This window comes from Ambystoma mexicanum, chromosome 1q, assembly GCF_040938575.1.
Source record: "Ambystoma mexicanum isolate Mex_15411 chromosome 1q, UKY_AmexF1_1, whole genome shotgun sequence".
Lineage (NCBI taxonomy): Eukaryota > Metazoa > Chordata > Amphibia > Caudata > Ambystomatidae > Ambystoma > Ambystoma mexicanum.
The window spans coordinates 852,928,277-852,952,726 of record NC_090922.1 but is presented as its reverse complement, the minus strand read 5'-3'; the positions used below and the strand labels follow the sequence as shown (position 1 = coordinate 852,952,726).

Here is a 24,450-nt window from a genome sequence, read left to right as displayed (position 1 = left end):
CCATGCCATTGCAAGTGGCGGTATGTGGTGTAAATCTCCATTCTTATGACTCTGTAGGACACCATGGACTCTTTTGGCAGAACTACCACTCGCAATAATTGCGGCAGCTGTAATTCTGCCGATTTTATTGATTTATCATCATTAAGGTGGATGGTTTCCCTCTGGCATTCTACTGGAGGTAAATTCTCGACTCCAAGGCCAAACTCAGAATTTGGCAGGGCGGGAAAACTGGAGGTAATTCTATTACCGCCACTTTTTTACCACTTTGCCACACTCGGAATGAGGCCCATACACATTTCACCCAAATTGGGGATCATTAGTGTGGCACAGGTTGACATCCTTAAGATTGCACCATTTACATCATAAATATTATGGTGGGTTCAAAAGGATATATTGTAAGAAGGATATGTAAGATACTATGTTAGAAAGTTAAGTATGAAATACTATTGAAAGTTTAAATATTGGTTTTGTAAGTGTGTTGCAGATTATGTGCGCATTTTTAATAAATAAAATCACATATTCCTTTTCGCAGAAGTCCTATGCTATTATTTGACCCTGGAGAATGGAGAAATGCTCCCTAAACAGGAGACCTACAATGAAGGAGAAACAGTTGATGTACAGTGCATCACTGGGTTTGTAACGCTGTACAGTCACACCTCAAGGCCAACATGCACGAAGAGTGGCTGGGTGCCACCGCCAAGGTGCGAAAGTAAGTGCCATTTTTGTTGAAAGTTTCACCTATCTGTTTTGCAAACAAGACAACAACTATGCTGTTACATTACTGCTTCTCCTGACCTCAATTCTCCACAGGTACAACAATGTATCCACATATTGAGGGGTGAGAAAAAAATGAGGAATAAAAAAGCAACCACCAATGGTCGTATGTTATTAAAATGCAACTGCAATAGTGAATATGTCGCATGGTAGGCCTTTCACATGAGTAGGTCTGTTTTTATGGAAAGGTAATACTCATCCGCCACTTTGGTCGCCACCATTCGGGAGGCACGAGGAGGGTGACAGATTACCCTGAAGTAGCCTACTCAGCCCTATTACCAGAAATAGTGGTGAGGACATGCCATTTAGCTACAATGAGCTAATCCTGCAGATCAGAGCAATGCACAAATAAACCCAACTTCACCATTCGCCACTTTATCCCATTTTTCCTACATTTTACCAGAAGACCTTTGGCCCGCCGCATTTAAACAAGTGCATATGCGTTTCTTTTATTTAGGACTCCCAAGCTGACAGCTGCCCAACAGTACGTCTCTAGGGCATATCAAATACAACATGGCATATTTTCTTAACATGATTTATCACTTAAATATTCTTCTTATACTAGCACATTTTATGTTTTAGAATTTGCTTTTTGGACTCTGGAAAGTTACCACAGCATTTCTTTCAGTGATTTCTTTCAGTGTCTTACGCTTGTCCTTATCGTGGTGCTCAATGCCCACGCCAGGTATATCCAGACCTTGGAATGCTGGAGAAAAAAAAATGCCAAGGAGAAAATAAGAGGATGGGAAAGTGAGACATGATTGCAGAAGCACATGCAGGGAGGGATGCAGTGAGGGCACCATGGTTTGTTATATCATGGGTGAATATCAGTCTCGTTAGGTGGACCGTAGTTCTGAAAAAGGGTGGAGGCAGATATGTCCTGAAATATTTTTATAATTTGTGTTTCCAAGGCAGACTTGGATAATTGTACGTCTGTACACAATGTAATGTTGGCTGCATGAGGGGGTTGAGAGTGTGCTTGAGCAATTATGGAGGGTTGGTTGTTGAGTTTCCCAGGTATGTCTGTACCCCAGTTGAAATCCCAGAATGTTAATTCTGTGACTGCCAAACCTGAGCCAAGAGTGTCATAGGAAAGAATAGAATGTGTAAAAGGTCAATGTTGTTGGTAAGAGAAAGTGAGGAAATAGAGTGGGCAAACTAGTAAAATCAAATTGAAATACCCTAGCACATTGATGTCACAAAGGCTATTATAAAGAGTTTGAGCCTCATTATAAGCTTGGTGGTATCTTGGTTGTAAATCCGCCAAGATACCACCATACTGTATTACTGTTACTGCCACTTGGTCCAGGCGGTTATACTGCCGGATTAGAAGTGGTGGTAGTTGGAGTCCATAGGACTCCATGGGGGATTTTGCCAGTATTACTGCCAGTGGTAATACTGCCTAATTGGCCAATTTTGGATGGTAAGGCAGCAGAAGTACCTCCAGCTTCTTGTTGCAGGTTTTTCCTTCCCCTTAGTGCCAAACTCATATTTGGCCAGCGTGGTAATGCACCAGTAACCGTATTAGCGGCACATTTTTGCCGCACTGCCCAACTCACAATGAGGCCCAGAGTCTGTGTGATGTAATGGTATGTCCTACTAGACTTTATTGTAGTTTTTCGGTGACGCAGGGTGGTGCCGTACTTGGGAGTAGGATATCCAAGTATAGTAATGCATGATCATCTATGGTGAGAAAATGTGCACTTCATTAGATTGTGTGAAAGGCAGAGGTGGATGCGCGACAAACAGGGTTGGAAGGGCGAGAACAGCCTTGTGTCTCTATGTAGTAAGTCACGCTTAATATGTTATAGTATGATACTATGCCTTGAGTGTTACCATAAACCAGAGCATCCAGCTGTTAGGTACAAACAGTGGTGTGGAGTATGCTTACGAGCTTTAATTTGCATGTCTACTTTGGGCATTAACACCCTTTTCATGGACTGACTAGCACTCCTGTGTATTATTTATTTGAGTGTTTTGGGGAGTGCTACTTGCCACTTTATAGCTGTTTCAAACTCAACATTAGATATTAATGTGAAATGACATAATGAAGCATGACATAATATAACATGACATAACATAACTAGGTAGTTTAACAAAACCAGTACCATGATCTACAAATTAAAAGGAAGGTGTGATAGAAACCTTACAAATGCAAATAAAAAACAAAACATATTTATTTATGTTTACATTTGTATAGTGCACCGAACCCAGAGGCTTCTGGGGGCAGGCTTGGTGAGGTCGGGAATACTTACATACATGCTTAAGGTTACTGGTTTGATAACTTTGCATAAGGAGGTGATAAATACATACATGCATAATCAAAGTAGCTATTTGGGATCCTAGTTGTTCATGCAGCAGGGCTGTGATAACGCAATTAGTTGTAAAGGATCATGAAGATCATTACCCAACAGACATGGACCAGGGATGGAGTCTGTCACCACTACACAGCGCTGGGTTGTTTCACCTCGCCAGCTGAACTCTACTTTCGCAAAGGGGCACTTACTCTTTTCGTCAAACCCACTGATGCTACAATCAGACCCATCAATATATTGGCCTGCCTGTACCCACTGTCAGGTGACAGCCACGGTGTTTCGAACCGCAGCAGTTTTGTGTCCATTGATTTACACATGCTCTAGATACAATTGAGTATTATTGGGAACTGGGATCCCCTTCGGAGACCCAGTACTGATCCGACTCAGTGTAACCAATCCACATTCGGCCACTCCCTGGCCTAGTGGGAATTCCTCCTCTGAGAGGCCCACACTAATGATGGTCTCTTCCACGAGTCCAACATTCGCTATGGCTTCCTTGGGTAAGCCCTTCCAAGCAGGATCCCCTTTCCTATGGCCCAGTTTCTCCATACACGAAACAACTTTGTGTGGTTGGAGCGCAGGTGTCCCAGTGTTAGGGGTGCCTGTGCTCCTCCTTTTGGTGTGCACAGCTGAACTAGCGTTTTTTGATTTCCCTTCGTTCCTTTGGGGACCTGACTTCGAATAGGCTAGGGTTGGACCCTTGTCCTTCCCATCCTTGTTTACTTTTTTGTGTGCCAATTTCTCTTCCGGTTTGGTTGTGCTCACCTGAGCCTTCAGTACTCACAAACCTGTCTGCAGCCTTTGCAAGCTCCCTAGGGTCTCTGATAATCTTGTCCACAAGATGCTCATGTAGGTCAACCTCACAATATTTCAATACATGCTCACACGCAATCAACTTGTACATCTCTGTAAATGTCCCAACTTTGTTACCAGTCACCCATCCGCTCAGATATTTCAACGACAAGTGTGTGAACACTTTAAATGCCAGCCCACCTTTCTTTCCGAGCTCTCTGAAACTCTTGAGATATTGTTTTGGGGATTTACAGAACTTCCCGAGTAGGACTGCTTTCCTGCTCCCATCAACCGGCCTTTCCTCAGGAGTAAACTGAAGAATTGCATCAGTCCCTGGTGTCGGTAAGCAACTCATCAGGGCTGCACCCCCCAGTACCTCATCCACCTCCTGTAGCTGGAGAGCCAGCTTGAGCACTTCAAACCAGTCAAAAATATCCTTCCCCACTTCATAAGCCTGCACTAACTCTTTGGCGATGAGTCACCAGGGCTTATCCTGGGCACTCTGGTTTGAGCCTCTCCTTCTGCTTTTGCTAATGGTGGAACTGTTGGCCTCCTTCTTCTCTTCAAAGGTCAGCTTGCACAGCGCTATGGTGACCTTGTGTCAGGCTTACCTCTGGTGCCCTGCAGGAGTTCCTGATCTGGTCTGTACCGATGTGTCGCCCCCTCACTGGCTGTCCTCACCCAGATGCTTGCTCCAGCCACTCCTTCCCCCACTGGTTGATTGGGGATTAACTCCCAGGGGACTGTGAGGTTGGGATGGACCTGGGTAGTTTAGGGTGACCTAAAGGTAAATACAGGGTAAGTATAAGCACACAGCCTTCCCTCTTGCCCCTCCCCTTCATAGCCTGGGTTAGCTGGCTGGTGCCAAAGCGAGTTATGCTCACCGTAATGTTTGCAACTACGGTTGCTGTCCTCGGGTATGTATCGGATTCCAGTTACTTCACTAAAGGTGCGTGGTCCAAGCCATCTGCGAAACACAGGATACCACGGTTCACAGGTAACTCTTGATTAAACTCAGTGACAGGTAAGTCTTGATTAAGCATGAGTGTCAAACTTGCCGTGCTTGCAAACTTGTTCTGTACAGCTACTAGGCTTACTTTCACAATGTCTTTCTTCTTTACAGGAGCAGAACGACTGATGGTCGACACCACCAGGAGATGCTGAAGGAACGGAGCTGGACTCAATGCACAGGTGAGCACACTAGGCACTGGGGCGGGAGGCGGTCGAAGAACAGAATGGGATCTCCCACACTGTTGCTTTGCCTTTCAGGTCCTCGGATACTGCGGGACCGGCAATAGTCAGAGAAGCGAGGAAGAACCAAGTTGAGTAGACGATGAAGAACTAATGTCCAAGATGAGAAGCCCCACCGGTCGACTCCGGGTGCTGTTCGGGAAAAAACAAGAAAACTAATGCAGAGACAGAGGGGGTCATTCCGAGTTTGGAGGTAACTTTCCTTTCTGGCATGGAGTAAATACCATGTCCGTGTAGGTCAGAGCCCGCTAATAGAGGACTATTAGGATCTCGCGGGCACGAGCTTTCCGCCATGCTGGTAACGACATTACCGGCATGCCGCTAAAGTCCCGAAAATGGCCCTTAGCGCCATCAAGTGAAGTGCAGATTGCACTACCGGCATGAAGCAAGACGGCATTAGCGGTCACCACTAGTAACCAAGCGGAACCGGAAGTAGCGTCATCGCACAGGAATGGGAAAGAGCATGGCAGCCATATTTAAAAACACAATCCATTGCCATCCTCAGCAGCCAGGACCTGTAGGACATTGCTGTGTGTGAAATCCAATCCACAATAACACTACAATGCCCAAGGCTGTGAAAAAGGGCGCATCATGCCAGCACAAGGAGCGCTTTAATGAAGATGAGTTAACCATGCTTGCGGAGACCCTGGCAGAAAATGCTGATGTCGTGTTTGTCCATAGCCTCAAGAGGGAGGCCATAATCAGAAAGAAGGATATCTGGGCACTAGTGGCGCAAAAAGTAAGCGCGGTTGGCAACACCCCCTGCACAACCAAGGACTGCAGGAAGAGGTGGGATGACTTGCGCCTGCGAGTCCGTAACATCCTCTCAGCCAACAGGAGCCAGGCCATGGCAACTGGCGGAGGAGCAAGCTCTCCCATAAAGCTGTCCCGGTGGGAGGACATATGTGCAAGCCAAATCGGCATGGAGGCCATTGAAGGTGTTGGAGACATGGAGTGTGGCACCACGTCATCAGCGGACGGAGGTGAGTGTCCTAAGAAAACACTGTAAGGCAGAGTCTGATGATAGTCCACCAATATGTCTGCCTAAAGAGGCAAGCCATGGCCCAATACACGCACATTCCCAGCATAGTTGACGTACGCAGCACAGACACATGCAGATGCCTGCAGCAAGGCAATGTCATACCTTACACAAACCACACTAAGATGTCAATGGCATAAGTCACACTGCATGCAGGCCACAACATATATTCATGTTACATAGCATACGTCAGCCCCAACATGAGTGACCCCGACGTATGCCTGCATTACCCACCCATATAGCAAGCAACGTGATCATCCAAACTCAACTGCCTATTACCCTCTCATGTATAGATGAGCAATAATACAAATGTATGCATGATGCTTCTGAAACCATCACTCATGCCGTCCCTCTCTTCAACCCCCACAGGCTCAGACCATAACCATGAGGTCTGGGACTCACCCGCACAGCCAACCACATCCCGGAAGACGGCCCAGGATGAGGGCAACAGGCCTTCGACCTCAAAAGCCCAACACAAGGCTCGCCATGCACCACAGAGGAAACCACCTCCGGATGCCACGGCACTGGTGCCGCCAAGGGCCGTCGAGACAGAACCCGCAACTCCAGTCACACTGGCACAGGGCACAGCTGAAGCTACACACTCAGCAGAGTCCAGTTCACTCATGGAGGTGGCAGCCACAGTACCCCTGGCTGAGGAGGAGGCGCAGGAAGAGTTGTGGGTGCCCGTGGAGGACGACTCCTCTGAACTGCCTCGTACACCAAGTCCGGCACCATCCCCACAACTTAAATCGGTAGACTCCGACCACGCCACCACCCCAGAGCAGTCTGGGGGGGTGTTCAACCAAGGGCCCATAGGGGAGCCGATAGAAATTGTACATGACACCCAAGCACACTCCACCTCCACAGGTGTACTGGCGGGTGTGCAGCGGCAGGAGGAGCTAACTGCCCTGGTGCGACAATTTGTAAGTGACAATGCCCAAGCAAGGCAGGAGTGGCGTGAAAACACCACCTCTCTGGGCAAGATCTTTGCCAAACACAGAAGTAGACTGTGCGAGGAGGTAACAGCCCTGCGGCATGTCCTCGGCCGCATTGCTGATGCATTGGAGGCTGAGCGTCCGGCCCCCAAATGGAGCATGCGGCCACCCCATCGTCCTTGAGCTCCACACAGACAAGTCCACTGTAAAGGACCGGTGGGGGGTGTCTGTACTTCTGCTCTCTATATGGTAGAAGAGAGGCACAGAAGACCCCAGCCAAGATTCTCTAGTACGGTAGCAATGGACGAGCAATCAAGGCCTAGCTTCTCAGGAGGTGATGCAGGCTGGTTCTTAAGTACAGTGTAGTCCCCAAGCCCCCACAAAGTAATGTCCACACACTGTATTGGTTAGAACACAGTCTTTATATAATCAATATTCAAGGTTATGTACACTTATCATAATAACTCACTTTGTACTTAGGAAAATCAACAATGGCAAATATATACAATTCTAAAGTGGTACCACCCTTTGTATTAGATCTCATTAAAGTGCATCAACAATACTGTAACAATGTCACACAGATCAATAGAGTGAAACCAGCAATAGAGAGAGGAGAGAAAATAAGATGGTTGAGCAATAGGCAGAATACTGGCCCCTACCACTAGACACAATTCTGTGTGGAGATCCCCCCACCTGGGCAACCTGTAAAATAAAGATATAGCACAAGCCCAGTCCATATATTGTTCTGCAAGTCTTATTCCCTCCTATAATGTTTTTACCCCCCCAATGTACCTGGTGGAGTCGAGTTCTTCGAAGAGGCGTTGACAGATCCTTCTTGAGCGACCCCCTTTCAAGCGGGAGTCGCGGATCGTCGAGAGGTGTCGAGAAGCGTCGCGGAACTCGGCGTTCGGCGGCGGGGAATCGACGGCCCTTCTTGAATGCCTTCCCTTTCAAGCGGGAGACACGGGGCGTCGAACGACCGTCGACAAACAGGGTAAAACGGTGTCGATGAGGCGGCAGCTTCGTCCGAGCGGTGCTCGTCGGCGTCGGGGCATCGGCGTCCTGCAAGGCAGAGGCGTGCGGGGCACCTCGGTGACAATAGTTCTGGACCGCAAAGATTGTGGAGACGGAGGCCCAGCAAGGGCGTCGAGTCGTTCGAGTCTTTGTGGTCTTCGGGTGGCGGGAAAACCACCGGCAGGTTTCTCCTCGGCGCGTTGGTCGTCCTCGACTTTCTCCGGCAGGATAAAGCGGTCGACGTTGCGGACGAGGGAGTCCTTCGATTCGAATGTTCTTAGACAAAGGAGCGGGTGGCTCCGGTCGTCGGCGGCACGGCGTCAAGTGGTTCCCACGGCTGGGCAACACAACTTCGACGGGCCTCCAGCGGTTACACAAACCTGCGAACCCTGGTCGACGGCAATGGACTTCGACGGCGGCGATGTCCGGGTGCTTCACTTCGATCTCCTCGGTGGTCCCGTCTCGGGTCGGCAGCCTTTCGAGGGTCTGTCTTCCAGGGCGCTTCGACGAAGATGGATCGGTGCTCGATGGTCCCTCGGAGCACGGGAAGAGGGCGCCTTACCAGGTCCTCTCTCTGGTCAGTCTTCGACGATTTCGGCAGCCTTCAGATCGGTCGAAGCAAAATGCAGCAGCAAGTCTTCTTCTTCCAGCTGGACGTCGAGGATCAGCAGTTCCAGTTACTCTTAGAGTGGAGACTCAGCCCCAGAACGCTTCTGAACAATTACCAGTGGTGAGAGGTCCCCAGATATACTATTCTGTCTCTCATCCACACTGCTGGCACACACTCAGCAGCCAATCATACAGAAGGGCATTCATGCAGTCAGTCAGCCAATCAGGCACACAGTGCATTCAGGCCACACTCCTCCCTTTCAGACACTCACAACAAGGAATGTGGATTGGGACAAGTACCCAGCCATTCAACACTACACACTGCATTCAGGCCAGTTTCGGGCAGGGCTGTCTGTCTTTGTCTCTCATGCCAGAAACCAGACAACCACAACAAGGAGTGTATATTGGTCACACACTCCATTCACCCAGGTCCCACCCACAGGAGGTACCCACAACATACAGTCACTGGGAAGGCTCCAGTCAGTCTAGCTGGGCCTTCACAACAACACCATATATGGAACTTCCACCCAACAGCCAGTCAGGGGGAAGGGACAGAGTCAGGGCTTCCCAGGACTTTGGGAAAACAAGGTAACAGGCAATATAAAGCAAGAGGCCACAGGGGCCATCTTGTTTCCTATCAGGAATCAACTGATCCCAATGGCAGGGCCTGGGTATCCCAAAATGGAGGACACCCAGAGCACCTGTCAAATTCAGCATGGAGCTGCCACCAGCCCATACCCTGCTCTGTGGGCCACCCACAGGTGCCCAAAAACATACACTAGGGGCACAGGGTTGTACCCCTACCCATGGGTGCCATAAGGGTATCCCATGGGTCTGTTCACCAAACCAAAGGAGAGCTGCACTGCCAGAAGTCCCACATGGACTCCTGGGCAGAAAGCACGACAGAACACACGATAAAAAGCAGTAAAGGACAAGGATTCAGAGGCCCTGTCCCTCTGATGCATTTCCAGCATCACACCCACTACGCAGGATTGTCACGCACCCTGCGCCGCCCTGACATGCCGTCACCAGGTGCAGGGAGTGGCAGGAAGTAGACTGGCCCGTCTGATGAAGGCAATTGACACTTGTTGGGACATGTTTGGGGGAGTTGTGGGAGGAGGGGGAGGGGGTGAGGGTGTGTGGGGGAGTTGTGGGGTGAGGGTGAGGGGTTGAGCATGTGTGGGGGAGTTGTGGAGGGGGTGAGGGTGGTGGAGGGTTAGTACACTTTCATCTTCATTGTACATTTCGATACAACCGTTGTGTGAAAAAAAGACTTGAGTGGACATTAATCATTGCGCATGTGTCATTTATTCATATACAGTGCATAGTGTACATGTACCCCCACACCCAGTGCCCTCTTTCCAACTATCATGTCACCCTCTGCAGCCATGTGCAATCACTGACTGACGCACAGCATGTCCCTCCTGTGCATCGGCACAGCGATGATGTGCAGCCACATCTTCATCCCCTTCATCATCACCAGGTGGTAGCAGTTCAATGTCAGGGGGCAGGGGCATGTTCCGTCGGATACAGATGTTGTGCAGCATGACACATGCCATGATGATCTTGGCCACTTTCTCATGCCTGTAGAGGAGTGCCCCACCAGACCGGCTAAGGCAGCGAAACCGTGCCTTCAACAGGCCAATTGTCTGCTCAATGACCACACGGGTACGGGTATGGGATTGATTGTAGTCCTCCTTGTGCCTGTTCTGCGGGTTTCGGACAAGGGTGAGGAGCAACGGCTTTTAAGGGATAGCCACTGTCACCTGCATGGGAAACAAAAAAAGGTATATGTGTTACGCTCACCTGGTATCCACGGAGACGCCACCCAGCCCTGGTTGGATGATTTGCACTCTCGAACCCTCTCCCCGTCCCTTGGGAAGGCCTCTGGTAAAAGGTGGGTCTTAATATTGTAAAAGGTGGATTCTCCGTCCTGTTCCTCGTGACAGGGGCGCGTAGATGTGGGGGGTGAGCAGCGACCAAGTTACTTCAATGGTGCAAGCCCCCCTGTGGGAATCCAGGCCTGCTGCAACTCCGTAGGTTGGCTGCTTTACAGTCTTTATATGCAGTTCTTATGTTCCTCTTAGTTCGAATAATAATGTCTTGCTTCTTTCCTTTTAGGTATGGAAAGGTATTTTGGTGTTGTCCTGCAGTTTGAAGATGAGCATGGGCCGGTAGGCGAAAGCGCAGAGTGCGCGATGCTGTCTGGTGAGTAATGCGTGATGCGCGGTGCTGTTTTGCCTTTTATATTGCTAACCTGTCTTTTCTCTCTTTGCAGGTTGCGATGTTCCTCGCCGAGCGCCGTAATGTTCCAGCAATGATACTGACCAGGAGATGACTACCCAGTTAAGAATTGGCTTTTTTCATTCGGGAGGAAATGTGAGTAAACGCTTACTAATGCTGTCTTCCTTTCTCCTCTTTCCAGGTTATGGTATTCCAGGATGCATGCAGTGCCGGATGATGGAGTTTGTACCTTCAGGTGAGTGGAACTGAAGTCAGCCATGGATTGAAGACAGGATACTATTCCAGGTAAGTCTCGTAGTGTTCTTTCTCTCTCTGCAGGTCCTTGGTTTCAGGTAAACTGGCATCAAAGAACTGGACACGGTGAGCGTTACACTGCCCACAGCAGAATAACGCAAAGCACGTTCTGCTGGTTTGGGTGCGGTTTAAATAGCCTCAGGTAAAGTACTCCAGGTAAAATAGTCCCAGACCTGCCACACCCATAGTAGTCCAGGTAAAGTAGTCCCGGGCCTGCCACAGCCAAAAGACTAGCCCGCATAGCTCAGTTCCTTGCAACTGCGCTATGTGTGTGCGCCTCCATGCTGGCTCCCCAGGTTAAATAGTCCCAAGTAAATAGTCCCATTCTAATGTTGGTCTTCATGATGGTTATGAGCCTGGCGCCAAAGGCGCCAGGACTGACTGCAAGAGAGTCTTGGATGAGGTTTTAAGACCTTTGACCTGGCCCTAACTGGAAGGCTGACTTGCCAGTTATGGCTAGGGGCCAGGGTCATGACAATATGTCAGATTAATGATCGCCAGCTGTACTCAATTAATCCGTTGTGTGAAAAAAAGACTTGAGTGGACATTAATCATTGCGCATGTGTCATTTATTCATATACAGTGCATAGTGTACATGTACCCCCACACCCAGTGCCCTCTTTCCAACTATCATGTCACCCTCTGCAGCCATGTGCAATCACTGACTGACGCACAGCATGTCCCTCCTGTGCATCGGCACAGCGATGATGTGCAGCCACATCTTCATCCCCTTCATCATCACCAGGTGGTAGCAGTTCAATGTCAGGGGGCAGGGGCATGTTCCGTCGGATACAGATGTTGTGCAGCATGACACATGCCATGATGATCTTGGCCACTTTCTCATGCCTGTAGAGGAGTGCCCCACCAGACCGGCTAAGGCAGCGAAACCGTGCCTTCAACAGGCCAATTGTCTGCTCAATGACCACACGGGTACGGGTATGGGATTGATTGTAGTCCTCCTTGTGCCTGTTCTGCGGGTTTCGGACAAGGGTGAGGAGCAACGGCTTTTAAGGGATAGCCACTGTCACCTGCATGGGAAACAAAAAAAGGTATATGTGTTACGCTCACCTGGTATCCACGGAGACGCCACCCAGCCCTGGTTGGATGATTTGCACTCTCGAACCCTCTCCCCGTCCCTTGGGAAGGCCTCTGGTAAAAGGTGGGTCTTAATATTGTAAAAGGTGGATTCTCCGTCCTGTTCCTCGTGACAGGGGCGCGTAGATGTGGGGGGTGAGCAGCGACCAAGTTACTTCAATGGTGCAAGCCCCCCTGTGGGAATCCAGGCCTGCTGCAACTCCGTAGGTTGGCTGCTTTACAGTCTTTATATGCAGTTCTTATGTTCCTCTTAGTTCGAATAATAATGTCTTGCTTCTTTCCTTTTAGGTATGGAAAGGTATTTTGGTGTTGTCCTGCAGTTTGAAGATGAGCATGGGCCGGTAGGCGAAAGCGCAGAGTGCGCGATGCTGTCTGGTGAGTAATGCGTGATGCGCGGTGCTGTTTTGCCTTTTATATTGCTAACCTGTCTTTTCTCTCTTTGCAGGTTGCGATGTTCCTCGCCGAGCGCCGTAATGTTCCAGCAATGATACTGACCAGGAGATGACTACCCAGTTAAGAATTGGCTTTTTTCATTCGGGAGGAAATGTGAGTAAACGCTTACTAATGCTGTCTTCCTTTCTCCTCTTTCCAGGTTATGGTATTCCAGGATGCATGCAGTGCCGGATGATGGAGTTTGTACCTTCAGGTGAGTGGAACTGAAGTCAGCCATGGATTGAAGACAGGATACTATTCCAGGTAAGTCTCGTAGTGTTCTTTCTCTCTCTGCAGGTCCTTGGTTTCAGGTAAACTGGCATCAAAGAACTGGACACGGTGAGCGTTACACTGCCCACAGCAGAATAACGCAAAGCACGTTCTGCTGGTTTGGGTGCGGTTTAAATAGCCTCAGGTAAAGTACTCCAGGTAAAATAGTCCCAGACCTGCCACACCCATAGTAGTCCAGGTAAAGTAGTCCCGGGCCTGCCACAGCCAAAAGACTAGCCCGCATAGCTCAGTTCCTTGCAACTGCGCTATGTGTGTGCGCCTCCATGCTGGCTCCCCAGGTTAAATAGTCCCAAGTAAATAGTCCCATTCTAATGTTGGTCTTCATGATGGTTATGAGCCTGGCGCCAAAGGCGCCAGGACTGACTGCAAGAGAGTCTTGGATGAGGTTTTAAGACCTTTGACCTGGCCCTAACTGGAAGGCTGACTTGCCAGTTATGGCTAGGGGCCAGGGTCATGACAATATGTCAGATTAATGATCGACAGCTGTACTGGTCACACATGCCTGCAGATTATCGTTGGTCACATGCACATGTCCCTGGTTGTATGCACGCCATTTTTAGGCCCTCAATGTGTCCTGTGCCATGGAATAATGGCGTGGGTTGCATCTTCAAGATGATACACGGTGTGCACTGCCGTCTTGTTGGTCATGCATTGTGTACGCATACAGCTGTGTTCGTGTCAAATTTGTGATGTGTTGCGCTCTGTATGATTTTCTGACTTGGAGCATTGGCAGTAGGATCTGCAGTATTAGGCATTCAGCGCTGATTTTACCCATGGTGACATGCAGCATTCCTGTGGTTGTGGCGGCCCTGTGACAGACAGTGGATTCCCTTGGTGGTTCTGTTCAATGCACTCCCATGGATGCTTGTCCTGTGTGGTGATTTGCTGGAGACAGCAACATAGTGCATATGCACTGCATGTTGCTGGATGGTGTTACGGAGGGTGAGGTCCGCCGATGAGTGGTGCACGTGTTGTGGGATGTGGGGTGATTTACTGTTTGTCATGTTGTGATACATGTCGGCCCTACTTCATTCCTATGGGATTTGGGTGTCATGTTCTGTTTGGGATGCTTTGGGGCACAGTGTTTAGTGATGTGCACATCGTGCTGTCACATCAACAATGACTCCTTGGTGTTGTGTGCATCTCTCCTCCCATTTCAGTGCCATGTGCCTGTCATGCAACTTTCCAAGCAGCCAGACACGTCGTCCAGCATGTCGCTCCATGAAGCGTGGTAGCGTGGAGTTCCGCAGGGCCATAGAGTCATGAGTTGATCCGCTATATCGAGCACAGCAATGTATGATGATCTTGCTGGCGTCGCATACCATCTGCACATTGATGGAGTGGTATTGCTTGCGGTTGCGGTACACCAACTCCATGGCATGCGGGTCCACCAACTCCACGTGGGTGCAGTCGAGGGCACCTATACAATTTGGCATGCCTACCAGTGCATGGAAGCCAACTTTTGTATCAAAAATCTCCTGGGGAGTCTTTGGTATGGATATGTAGTCCCTTGTGTGCTTGAGGAGGGCATCCAGCACTTGGTTCAGAATGCGAAAAAATAAGGGTTGTGATATGTCATGCATGTGCACCACTGTGTGCTGGTAGATGCCTGTGGCAAGGAAGTGGAGCACCGACACTACCTTCAGTAGAGGGGGGATGGCGGTGCATATTTCAATGAGGCTGAAAATGTTGTGTATCATGGTCACGATGGTGGTGATGGTGTCCCGGTCCAGACGGTACAGGGTGTGGATCTGCTCCGGGGTTAGGTTGAAAGGACTGGCTCTGATGCGAGGGATTGGGGGCTGCCTGCGTGGTACCGCTGGCTGAACTGGTGGGACATGATGGGCCTGTCTCACCCTCCTTCTCCTCCTGCGTCTCCTCTGTGGTGCCTGCTGTTGTTGTTGTTGTTGTTGCTGGTGTAGCAATGCAAGCATGTCCTCTAACTCCAATATTGATACTATTGAAATCATCTTGGTGTGGGAAGGGGTGTGGTGTGTGGGTGTGGTCCTTTTGTACTGGTCCAGACTCCATTGCCTCCACCTGTGCTGATTGTGTGCACCTGTGGCAGTTGGGAACACTGCACATAGCATTTTACAGTTGGTTCACGATGTCGGTATTACCGGCATGCTTGTATACCCTATTAGCGCCTTCATGATGCCAGTATTTGCTTGTCCGCCTGACTTGCGATTTCCTCCCATTAGCGGATTGCCTGTATGATGGACCGCGTGCCTGCACCCATGCCCCTATTAGAGGCACCGTTATTAATGGTGCCTCTAATAGTGGGGTCTTAGGTCGGAATAGCCGGAGCGCTATGCGATGCCAGTAATCCTTTACCGGCATCGTTTTTCCATTTCCTACAACCTCGTAATGACCCCCAAAGTTTCCACTACTTCCCATCCATGTAAAGTCGCTCACTGATGTTCTGAGAGCAGGAGCGGTAAGCGAGACACTGCTCTCGCAAGAGCAGAAAAAACGCTAAGCAGAGGGTGCGGTCCGGGGTGTGGTTTTATAGCCTTGGGCCACACCCAGTCAGTGTTAGACTGCCAGGGGTGTTGTTTCCATGCACGTGCTCAGCGCTCCTTTGCACATGCCGGGCGTTCCCCTCCTGTGATAGGTACACTGGTGCAGATTGCAGCCTTATTCCTTCCTACACGCTCACACCAGCCAGCCGCCATACCTGTCCACTACCTCCCTTGTCTATCATGGGGGAAAATACTTCTCCCCTGGGCCCAACCGTGCTGGGTCCGTAATGGGATCATGACACCTGGTCCCGCTGTTTCAATCCTCTAGCACTAGTCTCTTCTCCTTGAGCAGCAGCTTTCTAGTCGCTACCCCATTATCAGCTGGAACAATTACTGGGCCGTTTAGAGACTGTGCTGAGGCCTGGGACATGCAGGAGGCCGCATTAGCCCCGGTCCTCACTAGGCAGCTCGAGTGTTGAGAAACCACATTTGCCCCTCCCACCCCCCGTCAGGATGATTGGCGAGAAACACTGCTCATGCGGTCGTCCTCATCATTTTCCACCTCCATAAACTCTTGTTCGTTCGGGTACATGGGGCTTACCCCATCCCTTTGGGTCTTCTCCCCAACCGGCCTCGCTTCTACCCATGCTTTGAGGCTGATCAGCAACTCAGGTTTATTAACATTAGTCCTTTGGGAAATTCCCCTCTCTTGACATAAGACGCGCAGGAAATCCTTGGTAACGCCTTTTAGAGTCTTCATGTCAAGATCCATGACTATTACTAATACCTAGCAGTAACTAAACCTTGCCTGCAACAGTACTTTTATCGTTGGGTGACTAAGCTGTGCGCAAGGCTCCAACTGATCCGACCGTTTGGCACCAATTTGACGAATCAACTTCCAAGGCACCAGTGGTGCAGAGATGAATATCGGTTTCAAAACCATCAATCAGCCCCACACCTGTAGTACACCAGAAGGGATCCGAACAGATTGGAAACACAAGTAAATTATGAACTGTCCAATTTTGGAAATTTGGACAGAATGGCAGGCTTATCTCTGCAAGGTCGTGGATTGTTGGTTAGTTGCAACACAGCGAAAATACAATTATTACCCAATGATAAAAGGGACTGTCCAGTCGAGGTTGTATAAAAACATCTAATTTATTATTATCACAACAGACATTTCTAGCACACTACAAAGTACAACACACTCTGTAAAGGAACACAGAGGACAGACAGTTTCAGGAAGGAAAGAGATGCACTCTGGATACTGACAGGAGGAGAGTCAGTAAAGCAATCAGTCGTAACTGTTCAAGGTTATTTGGTGTCAGCACCATGGGAGAAAGGGGTCGTAAATGTCACTAGGGCCCTTCAGAGGAGGACCCGGGGGACAGCACAAGAATGTACCTGGTGCTTGGGATGATTTGGATGCTCGACAGGGTCGAATCGGTTCCAGGACGCCTGCAGCACCTTCAACAGAGTTCAAGACGGCAGACAGCTACGGGTTTCAGGCGGCAGGCAGTTCGGCAAGCGAGGAAGGATGGACAGCTGCAGGCTGGCCTACACAGGGGCTCTATCAAGAATTGTTGTCTCTGTGCTGGTTGGCAGATCTGTAACGCTAGTCGAGGCATCTCGTACTGCTTTGGTGACTGCAGCGTGCCGACAGTTAGTAGTGCAGCCGGTTGCGGTTCGACGGCTTGACTGCCTCAAAAATGTCCTTATAAGTTGGACGCTGGTTGAAGCCTGTCATGGCACACCTCCTAGCTTCTTCGCTGGGCTTGTGTCATCCTTTAAGGCAGATGACCCAAAGTTGAGGAGAGTGTTTGCAGGCAACAGCCTTGTCCTTTATTCAGAGAATCTCTGGCACTTCCCACCTAGGAAGCTTGTTGGCAGAACCTAGCAAGGCGCGCTGTGTGCTGGCTGGGTACAGTTCTGGAGCTGCTGGACAGGTCCTATGAGTTTATCTTCATCTGTTCTCTGGGAGATGTTTAGGGGAGGGATCTTGCATTCCTCTTGGAAATCCTGGCCTTCCTTCACTGGTGGAAGCTGTAAGGCAGACTGTACCTTCAGTCAGGGTCCAAATGCGTCCTTCTTCTTACTCGTTTCGAAGTCGTCGGATGATCTGCCAAAAGAGGTGCTGGCTCAAATCTCTTTTAAAGCCAAATGGGCTCCATTGATAGGTGTAGCATAAGCCTACCTTAATGAACCAATCCTGGTTCCCCACTGTGATGCTGGAAATGCATCAGAGGTACAGGGCCTCCGTATCCTTGTCCTTTATTGCTTTTTATTGTGTGTTCTGTCGTGATTTCCGTGCAGGAGTTCATGTGGGACTCCTGGAGGTGCAGCTCTCTCCTTTGGTTCAGTGTACAGACCCATGGGATACCCTTATGGCACACATGGGTGGGGGTACAACCCTGTGCCCCTATTGTATGTTTTTGGGCACCTGTGTGTGACCCACAGAGCAGGGTACGGGCTGGTGGCAGCTCCGTGCTGCATTGATGGGTGCCCTGAGCGTCCTCCATTTTGGGATGCCCAGGCCCTATCATTGGAATTGGTAGATTCCTGATGGAGACAAAATGGCCCATGTGGCCTCTTGCCTTCCATCGCCTGTTACCTTGATCTTCCCGAAGTCCCAGGAAGCCCTGACTCTGTCCCTTCCCCCTGACTGGCTGTTGAGTGGAAGTTCCATATGTGGTAGTGTGGGGAAGTGCCGACCAGACTGGCTGGAGCCTTCCCATAGACCGTATGTTGTGGGTAAACCTGTGGGTGGGACCTGGGTGAATCGAGTGTGTGACGAATCTACACTTCTTGTTGTGGATGTCTGGTATCTAGTGTTTGACACAATGACTGAGACAGCCCTGCCCGAAACTGGAATGAATGCAGTATGTAGTGTTGAATGGAATGGTACTTGTCCGAATCCACATTCTGTGTTGTGAGTGTCTAGATGGAGAAGACTGGCCTGAATGCACTGTGTGCCTGATTGGCTGACTGCTGAATGCCCTTCGAAGTGATTGGCTGCCTGAGTGTGACCGAGCAGAATGAATGGGAGATCAACAGTATATCTGGGGACCTCTCACTGCCAGGAATCGTGTCCAGAAGCTGAAGTCCAACTACAAAGAATAACTGGAGTGAAACTGAAGCTTGACCTTGAAGCCATGCTGGAAGAGAAGAATTGCTGTTGCCCTTCTTCATCAATCTGAAAGCTGCTGTGTCTCCAAGGACTGATCCAGAGAGGACCTGGTAAGGCGCCCTCTTCCCGAGCTACGAGGGACCATTGTGCACCAGCTGATCTTTGCCAAAGCTCCCTGGTAGACAGACCTACGATATGCTGCCGGCCGGAGACAGTGACTGCCACGGAATCCCAAAGAGAAGCGCCCGGACTGTTGTCCGCCACCATCGCTGCCGTTGCCGACCGGAGCCGCCGTGCTCCCGTTGCCTAAGAACTTTCGATTCACAGATGCGCTCGTCCACACCGCCGCCTGCCTTATCCCGGCGGAAAAGGCCAGCCTCTCGACGTGCCGAGGAGCATCCGCCGGTGGGTTTCCCGCCACCCAAAGACCACAGAGATGCCGACGGCTCGACGCTCTTGCTGGGCTACAGTTCTTCAAACTCGTTGCGGTCCAGAAATATCGACATTGAGGTGCCCCGCATGCCTCTTCCTTGCAGGACGTTTACGCTTCCCCGTCGACGAGCACCGCTAGGAAAGAAGCTGCCACTTCACCGCCGTATTTCACCCTGTCATTCGCTGGACATTTGGAGACCCGTGACGGCTGCCTTAAAGGGAGGGCACTCAAGAAGGGCTGCCGATTTCCTGACGAGGAACGCTACACCGCCAGGTACTTTGGGGTTGCTGAACTATTGGAAAGACTCTTGTGAACAATATATGGACTGGGTTTGTGATATATCTTTATTCTACAGGTTGCCCAGGTGGGGGATCTCCACACAGAACTGTGTCTATGTAAACAGGGCACTATTCTGCCATTTTTTTTTTTAACAAACTGCTTTCTTCTTATATCTATTGTTGGTTTCCTTTACAAACTGATTTGTGTGACATTTAATCGTACAGTTGATGCACTTTAAAGAGATCAAATAGTAATTGTGGTACCACGTAGAACTGTATAGAATTGCCATTATAGATAACAAAGTGAGTTATTGTGATATTGTACATAACCTTGAATATTAATTATATAAAGACTGTGTCTTAACTAATGCAGTGTACGGACATTCCTTTGTGGGTGCTTGGGGACTACACTGTACTTAGAAACCAGCCAGCATCACCTCCTGAGAAGCTAGGCCCTGATTGCTCGTCCATTGCTACCAACAATAGAGAATCTTGGCTGGGGTCCTCTGTGCCTCTCTACCATATAGACTGCATATGTACAGACCCCACCCCCCTCCAGTCTTTACACCACCCAAAATCTTCTGTTATGTGTGAGGTAATAACTTTTTGCAACAGGAAAGGTAAAGGGGTGACAGCATGTACTACTAAGTCTCACACATCTTCTCTGTTGTAGATCAATGTGTCTCGCTGGTTAATTGAGCTGTCAGTGGTTGCTGATTAAAAGCAGCAGGTCTCCCTTGAAGTGGCTGTCAGACCAGACTTATGGTCACCCACAAACCACATTCTCATACCTTCCTGAATGGGGTCCCCTGTGGAGATGACCACTGTAAACTGTTTTCCCAGGTATGACATTTCACTGCACTTGAAACTAAGAGGCAGGGGCTGACTTTAGGTTGACACATATGTATATCAAAAGGATGTTGGGTATCCTGCCCTTTGTCAGTCCTCCGACCAGGCCGCTCGCAGGCCTGCTTCAATTAACTTCTCATCAGTATGCGCTGCCACCAGCAGTTCGGACAAAGAGTAGGGCGGATCCATGGATACTTTGTCAGTTAATGAGGATGGCGATGGCAGGAGGAAGGTTTTGCCTTCCCTCTTCTTGAGATGCTTTGATGCACCCGTGGCTGTCACATTCCAGTTGAACATGACAGGAGGACTGCGCCTGTAAGCTGTGTCCACCCAGAGTACACGTGACTATGTGTTTGTTGTGTGGCGAGCATCTTAAAATGTGTGCGGATTAGCCCCACGCATTTTCTGGTGGTTGATTTCCCATCATTCAATTTCATTACAAATTTCAAAAAAGACCAGGCGAGCGCAAAGACCCTGTGCCCGTGGTCGAATTTCTCACAACCAAATGCAGAAAAATGTGGTCTTCCCAGGGTGTTTGGTGTACCAGTGGTTTATCCTTTAACCTTTGCGCCCAGGTCAGTGCACCAACAAATTTGAAGTACCATTTTTGTCGGGACACCTGTGGGAATGTAGGACATGTGGTGTTGTCGTCGTGTTTCGGTGGGTTCCTGGTGGCAAATGTCTGAAGTTGTTTTACATACATTTTGGACTCTGCCGGGCCTTGTTGGTAATACATTCTAGTGCGATTAGCGCAAGTCAGACCACTTTGGATTCCCATGGGTGTCTACTTATTAGAAGTGCATGGGGTTCACTGCTTTCCTTGGTGGGTGCAACATCCCATGCCCAAATCAGTGGGTTGTCCGCAAGACAAAATACAGTAAAAATGTAGTCTTCCCAGGGCGTTTGGTGTACCAGTGGTTTAGCCTTTTCCCTTTGTGCCCAGATAAGTGCACCCACACATGTGAGGTAACGTTTTCATTGGGAGACCTGAGGGAACGTAGGAAGGAAGGACATGTGTTATTGCTGGTGTTTTCCTGGTGGCAAATGTCTGCAAAAAAATGTTGCCCTACATTTTGAAATTTTCCGGGCCTTGTGGGTAACACATCTATTTATTTATGTATTTATTTATTTATATGGCGCCAAAGCCCACAGGCATCTGGGCGCAACCAACAACAACATACACAACATAAAATAAGAAAAAAACAGCAAGGTCAACACAGAGGGCCAGGTAGGGTGGTAAATTGCTTCTACCACATTCCACTAAAATGCAGTACATATTCTTCTGAGTGCACCATTCATCCATCTTGATCCTTCTGATAACCTCAGGGTCAGACATACGCACAGCACCTGGGTTAGTCTTCAAGCGCAGCAATGCCAACACCTTATTCCTTAAGGTGATCTTTTTGTTCGTACCCTGATGAGGGCTCAATATTCGAAATTATAAAATTCCTATGGTTCTTTACTGTCCTCCTCGTGGAATCTTCATCTGGTCGGGGCATGTTGCTTTTACTAGCACGCAGATACCTGGAGTGGTGAAATTTAGATTTGGTATTGTGCTTCTGTTCATAGTGCTTGGAAGCCTATCAGAACTTCCAGGTCCACCCAGGCATTAGACCCGGGTATTGCAGTGATTGCCCCTTTAAAATAACTGGGTTGGGAGTTATGATTTGCAGGCTAGGTGGAACTTTCTGCTATTTTGAGATGGGGAGTTTCCCCCTTTTGAACCTAAAGTTCAACTGATGGGGGACTACACCATTTTCATCCAAAATCATGCCCTCCCCTTCTCCCCAAAGTTGATTAAAACCTTGGGGTATCACAGCGCTCGGATCTTGCAATGTTTGGAAACTCTGGGAATTTGCGTATTGGTGTAGATCTTTGTCTGTGTCATAGGGCAAATCCCCTGACAGGATTTGTCTAGCTTTTCTGGTCGTAAGTGTACCCTGATGTCCTCAATCCCATCCAACCATACGAAAAAGTCTGATACGTTGCTACAAAGGTTGAGTTCCCCCAAATTGTTGGTCTTCATATACAACCATTGTGCAGGGCTAATGTAGGCCAGCTCATAAGAAGTCTCATCACTTCGTTCTACCATCTCTGAAAGGGGCTGTGGGTGGGGCTCGTTGACAGCTAGCTCAACACTGATCAGTGTTAAATGTCCCGGAATTATCTTTTCATTCTTAAGCTCATGGGCTTTTCATGTGTGTGAGAGTCGCGTAAGAACTCCCAGCCCCTGGTCACAAATTTCGGAGGCATTAATCGTGACTGGGCATCCCGGCAGTTTGTTCATCAAATAGTTTCATGTTGAGAGGGGATGCAGCTACTAAACAGAAACATCACCTGCAAAGTCATATTTCGCAGCTTGTAGTCTCAATCCTCTTTGAGCACTCAGAGTGAGTACTTCTGTTAGATGGTTGTTTTTTGGGGAGGGGTTTGTGTTCAGCCCTGCCAATATTATAGGCATTTTCTTCACCCTATTTCTAGTGGTGGCCATGTTGGCATAGGTAAAAGGCAAGAATAACGGATGGGCAGTTCACCTACTGTGGTTACTGTCCCGTCTTACCTACCCTGCTCAATCCAACCCAGCAGTGTCTCGGTCATCCAAACATGTATTGGCCAGTACGGTTTCGTTGTAACAACCCTGCTTGCTTGGTCCCCCAAGCACCCGAGGCTGCCTCTGTATGTCCTACTCTGACCCCAACTCTGAGTTGCGAATTACACAAAATTGGTCCAATGTCACCTCACCGCCCTGTGATCTCCTTGGTGGAAGCAGTTCATGGAGAGTTAAGGATATGTGGTGTTAAGGAGCATGAGCAGGCACTCCTCGCTCTTTCCCAACATTCAGCATTCTCACAATTACAGGCAAGGCCCTAAGGATATGATCCGCTCGTCCGACAGATTAAGAACATTCTAGGGCGATTTGCGCATGTCAGACCTCGTTGGATTCCCGCGGGTGTCTACTTTTCAGAAATGCATGCGGTTCCCTGTTTTCCTTGGTGGCTGCGACACAGAGGCCCAAATCTGTGGGTTGCCCACAAAGCCAAACACAGTCTTCCCCAGGGAATTTGATGTACCAGTGGTTTAGCCTTTTCCCTTTGCGCCCAGGTCGGTGCACCCACACATGTGAGGTACTGCTTTCATCTGGACACCTGTAGAAACGTGGGAAGGTAGGACATGTGTTGTTGCCTGTGTGTTTCAGTGGATTCCTGTTGGCCAATGTCTGAAAATGTGGACTTTGCTGGGCCTAGTGTATTATCAATTCTAGAGTGATTTGCGCAAATCAGACCTCTTTGGATTCCTATGGGTGTCTTCCCTTAGGTGTCTTCTTTTCGGAAATGCATGGGGTTCCGTGTTTTCTTTGGTGACTGCGACACTCCAGGCCCTGGTCTGTGGGTTGTCCACACAGCCAAATTCATTCTTCCCCAGGGCTTTTGGTATACCATTGGTTTATCCTGTGTTGTTGTCAGCATGTTTCGGTTGTTTCCTGGGGCCAAATGTCTGAAAACTGTTTTTTTCCCTACATTTTGGACATTGCCAGGCCTTTTAGGTAATACATTTGAGGGCGATTCGCACAAGTCAGACCTCTGTGGATTTCTGAAGGTGTCTTCTTTTCAGAAATGTATGGGTTTCCCTGTTTTCTTTGGTGGCTGCGACACCACAGAGACCCAAATTGCATTGTGACCTAGATTTAGTTGCTGCTTTAGGCATTGTACGCTTTTGTAACCTGCACAAGTCACCTGTCCTTCGAAAGGTCTGCATGTGCTCTTTCTGAAAATGTATGCTTGCCATTCTTCACCACACACATTTTCCTTATTTTCAAATGCTAGTTACGTCTGTTAGGCGGTCAGCATAAACATCCTGTGTATCATGGCTCCATTTTTGGCTCAAGGTACTGCTTGTTTTGTGAAACATTATAAAAAGTGTGTGATTTCCTAACTAGAAGAGTCGGGGGGAATGTAGCGGTGCATTGCTTTTCGCAATATTCACAGAAGTCATTACCTTACAAGTGCAAACATGTCCAGCACATACTTTTTTGTCTGTGACTCCAATTTATTTCCCAAACTATTGGAATTTTAGGTACATAGTTGTTTCATGACCTGAGCAAATAACCCATTCCTGAACTTGGAATTTTGTCTACTTTTGAGAAATGTATGCCTTTCTATGTTCCCATTGAGCATTCCTATCCTCCTCTTCCATACCGTCCAAGCATGTCCTATTA

The 24,450-nt window shown here is 49.0% G+C and overlaps 1 protein-coding gene across 4 annotated transcripts in view; it reads left to right on the top strand.

The window, feature by feature from the left end:
• The window catches only part of LOC138538055 (complement factor H-like), a 981,558-nt gene that overhangs the window by 265,575 nt on the left and 691,533 nt on the right, over window positions 1-24,450 (top strand). For all 4 annotated transcript variants that reach the window (XM_069641504.1, XM_069641501.1, XM_069641502.1 and 1 more), the window contains exon 7: window positions 533-709. In XM_069641504.1, the coding sequence (XP_069497605.1) occupies window positions 533-709 (177 nt within the window). The remainder of the gene's footprint in view (window positions 1-532; window positions 710-24,450) is intronic.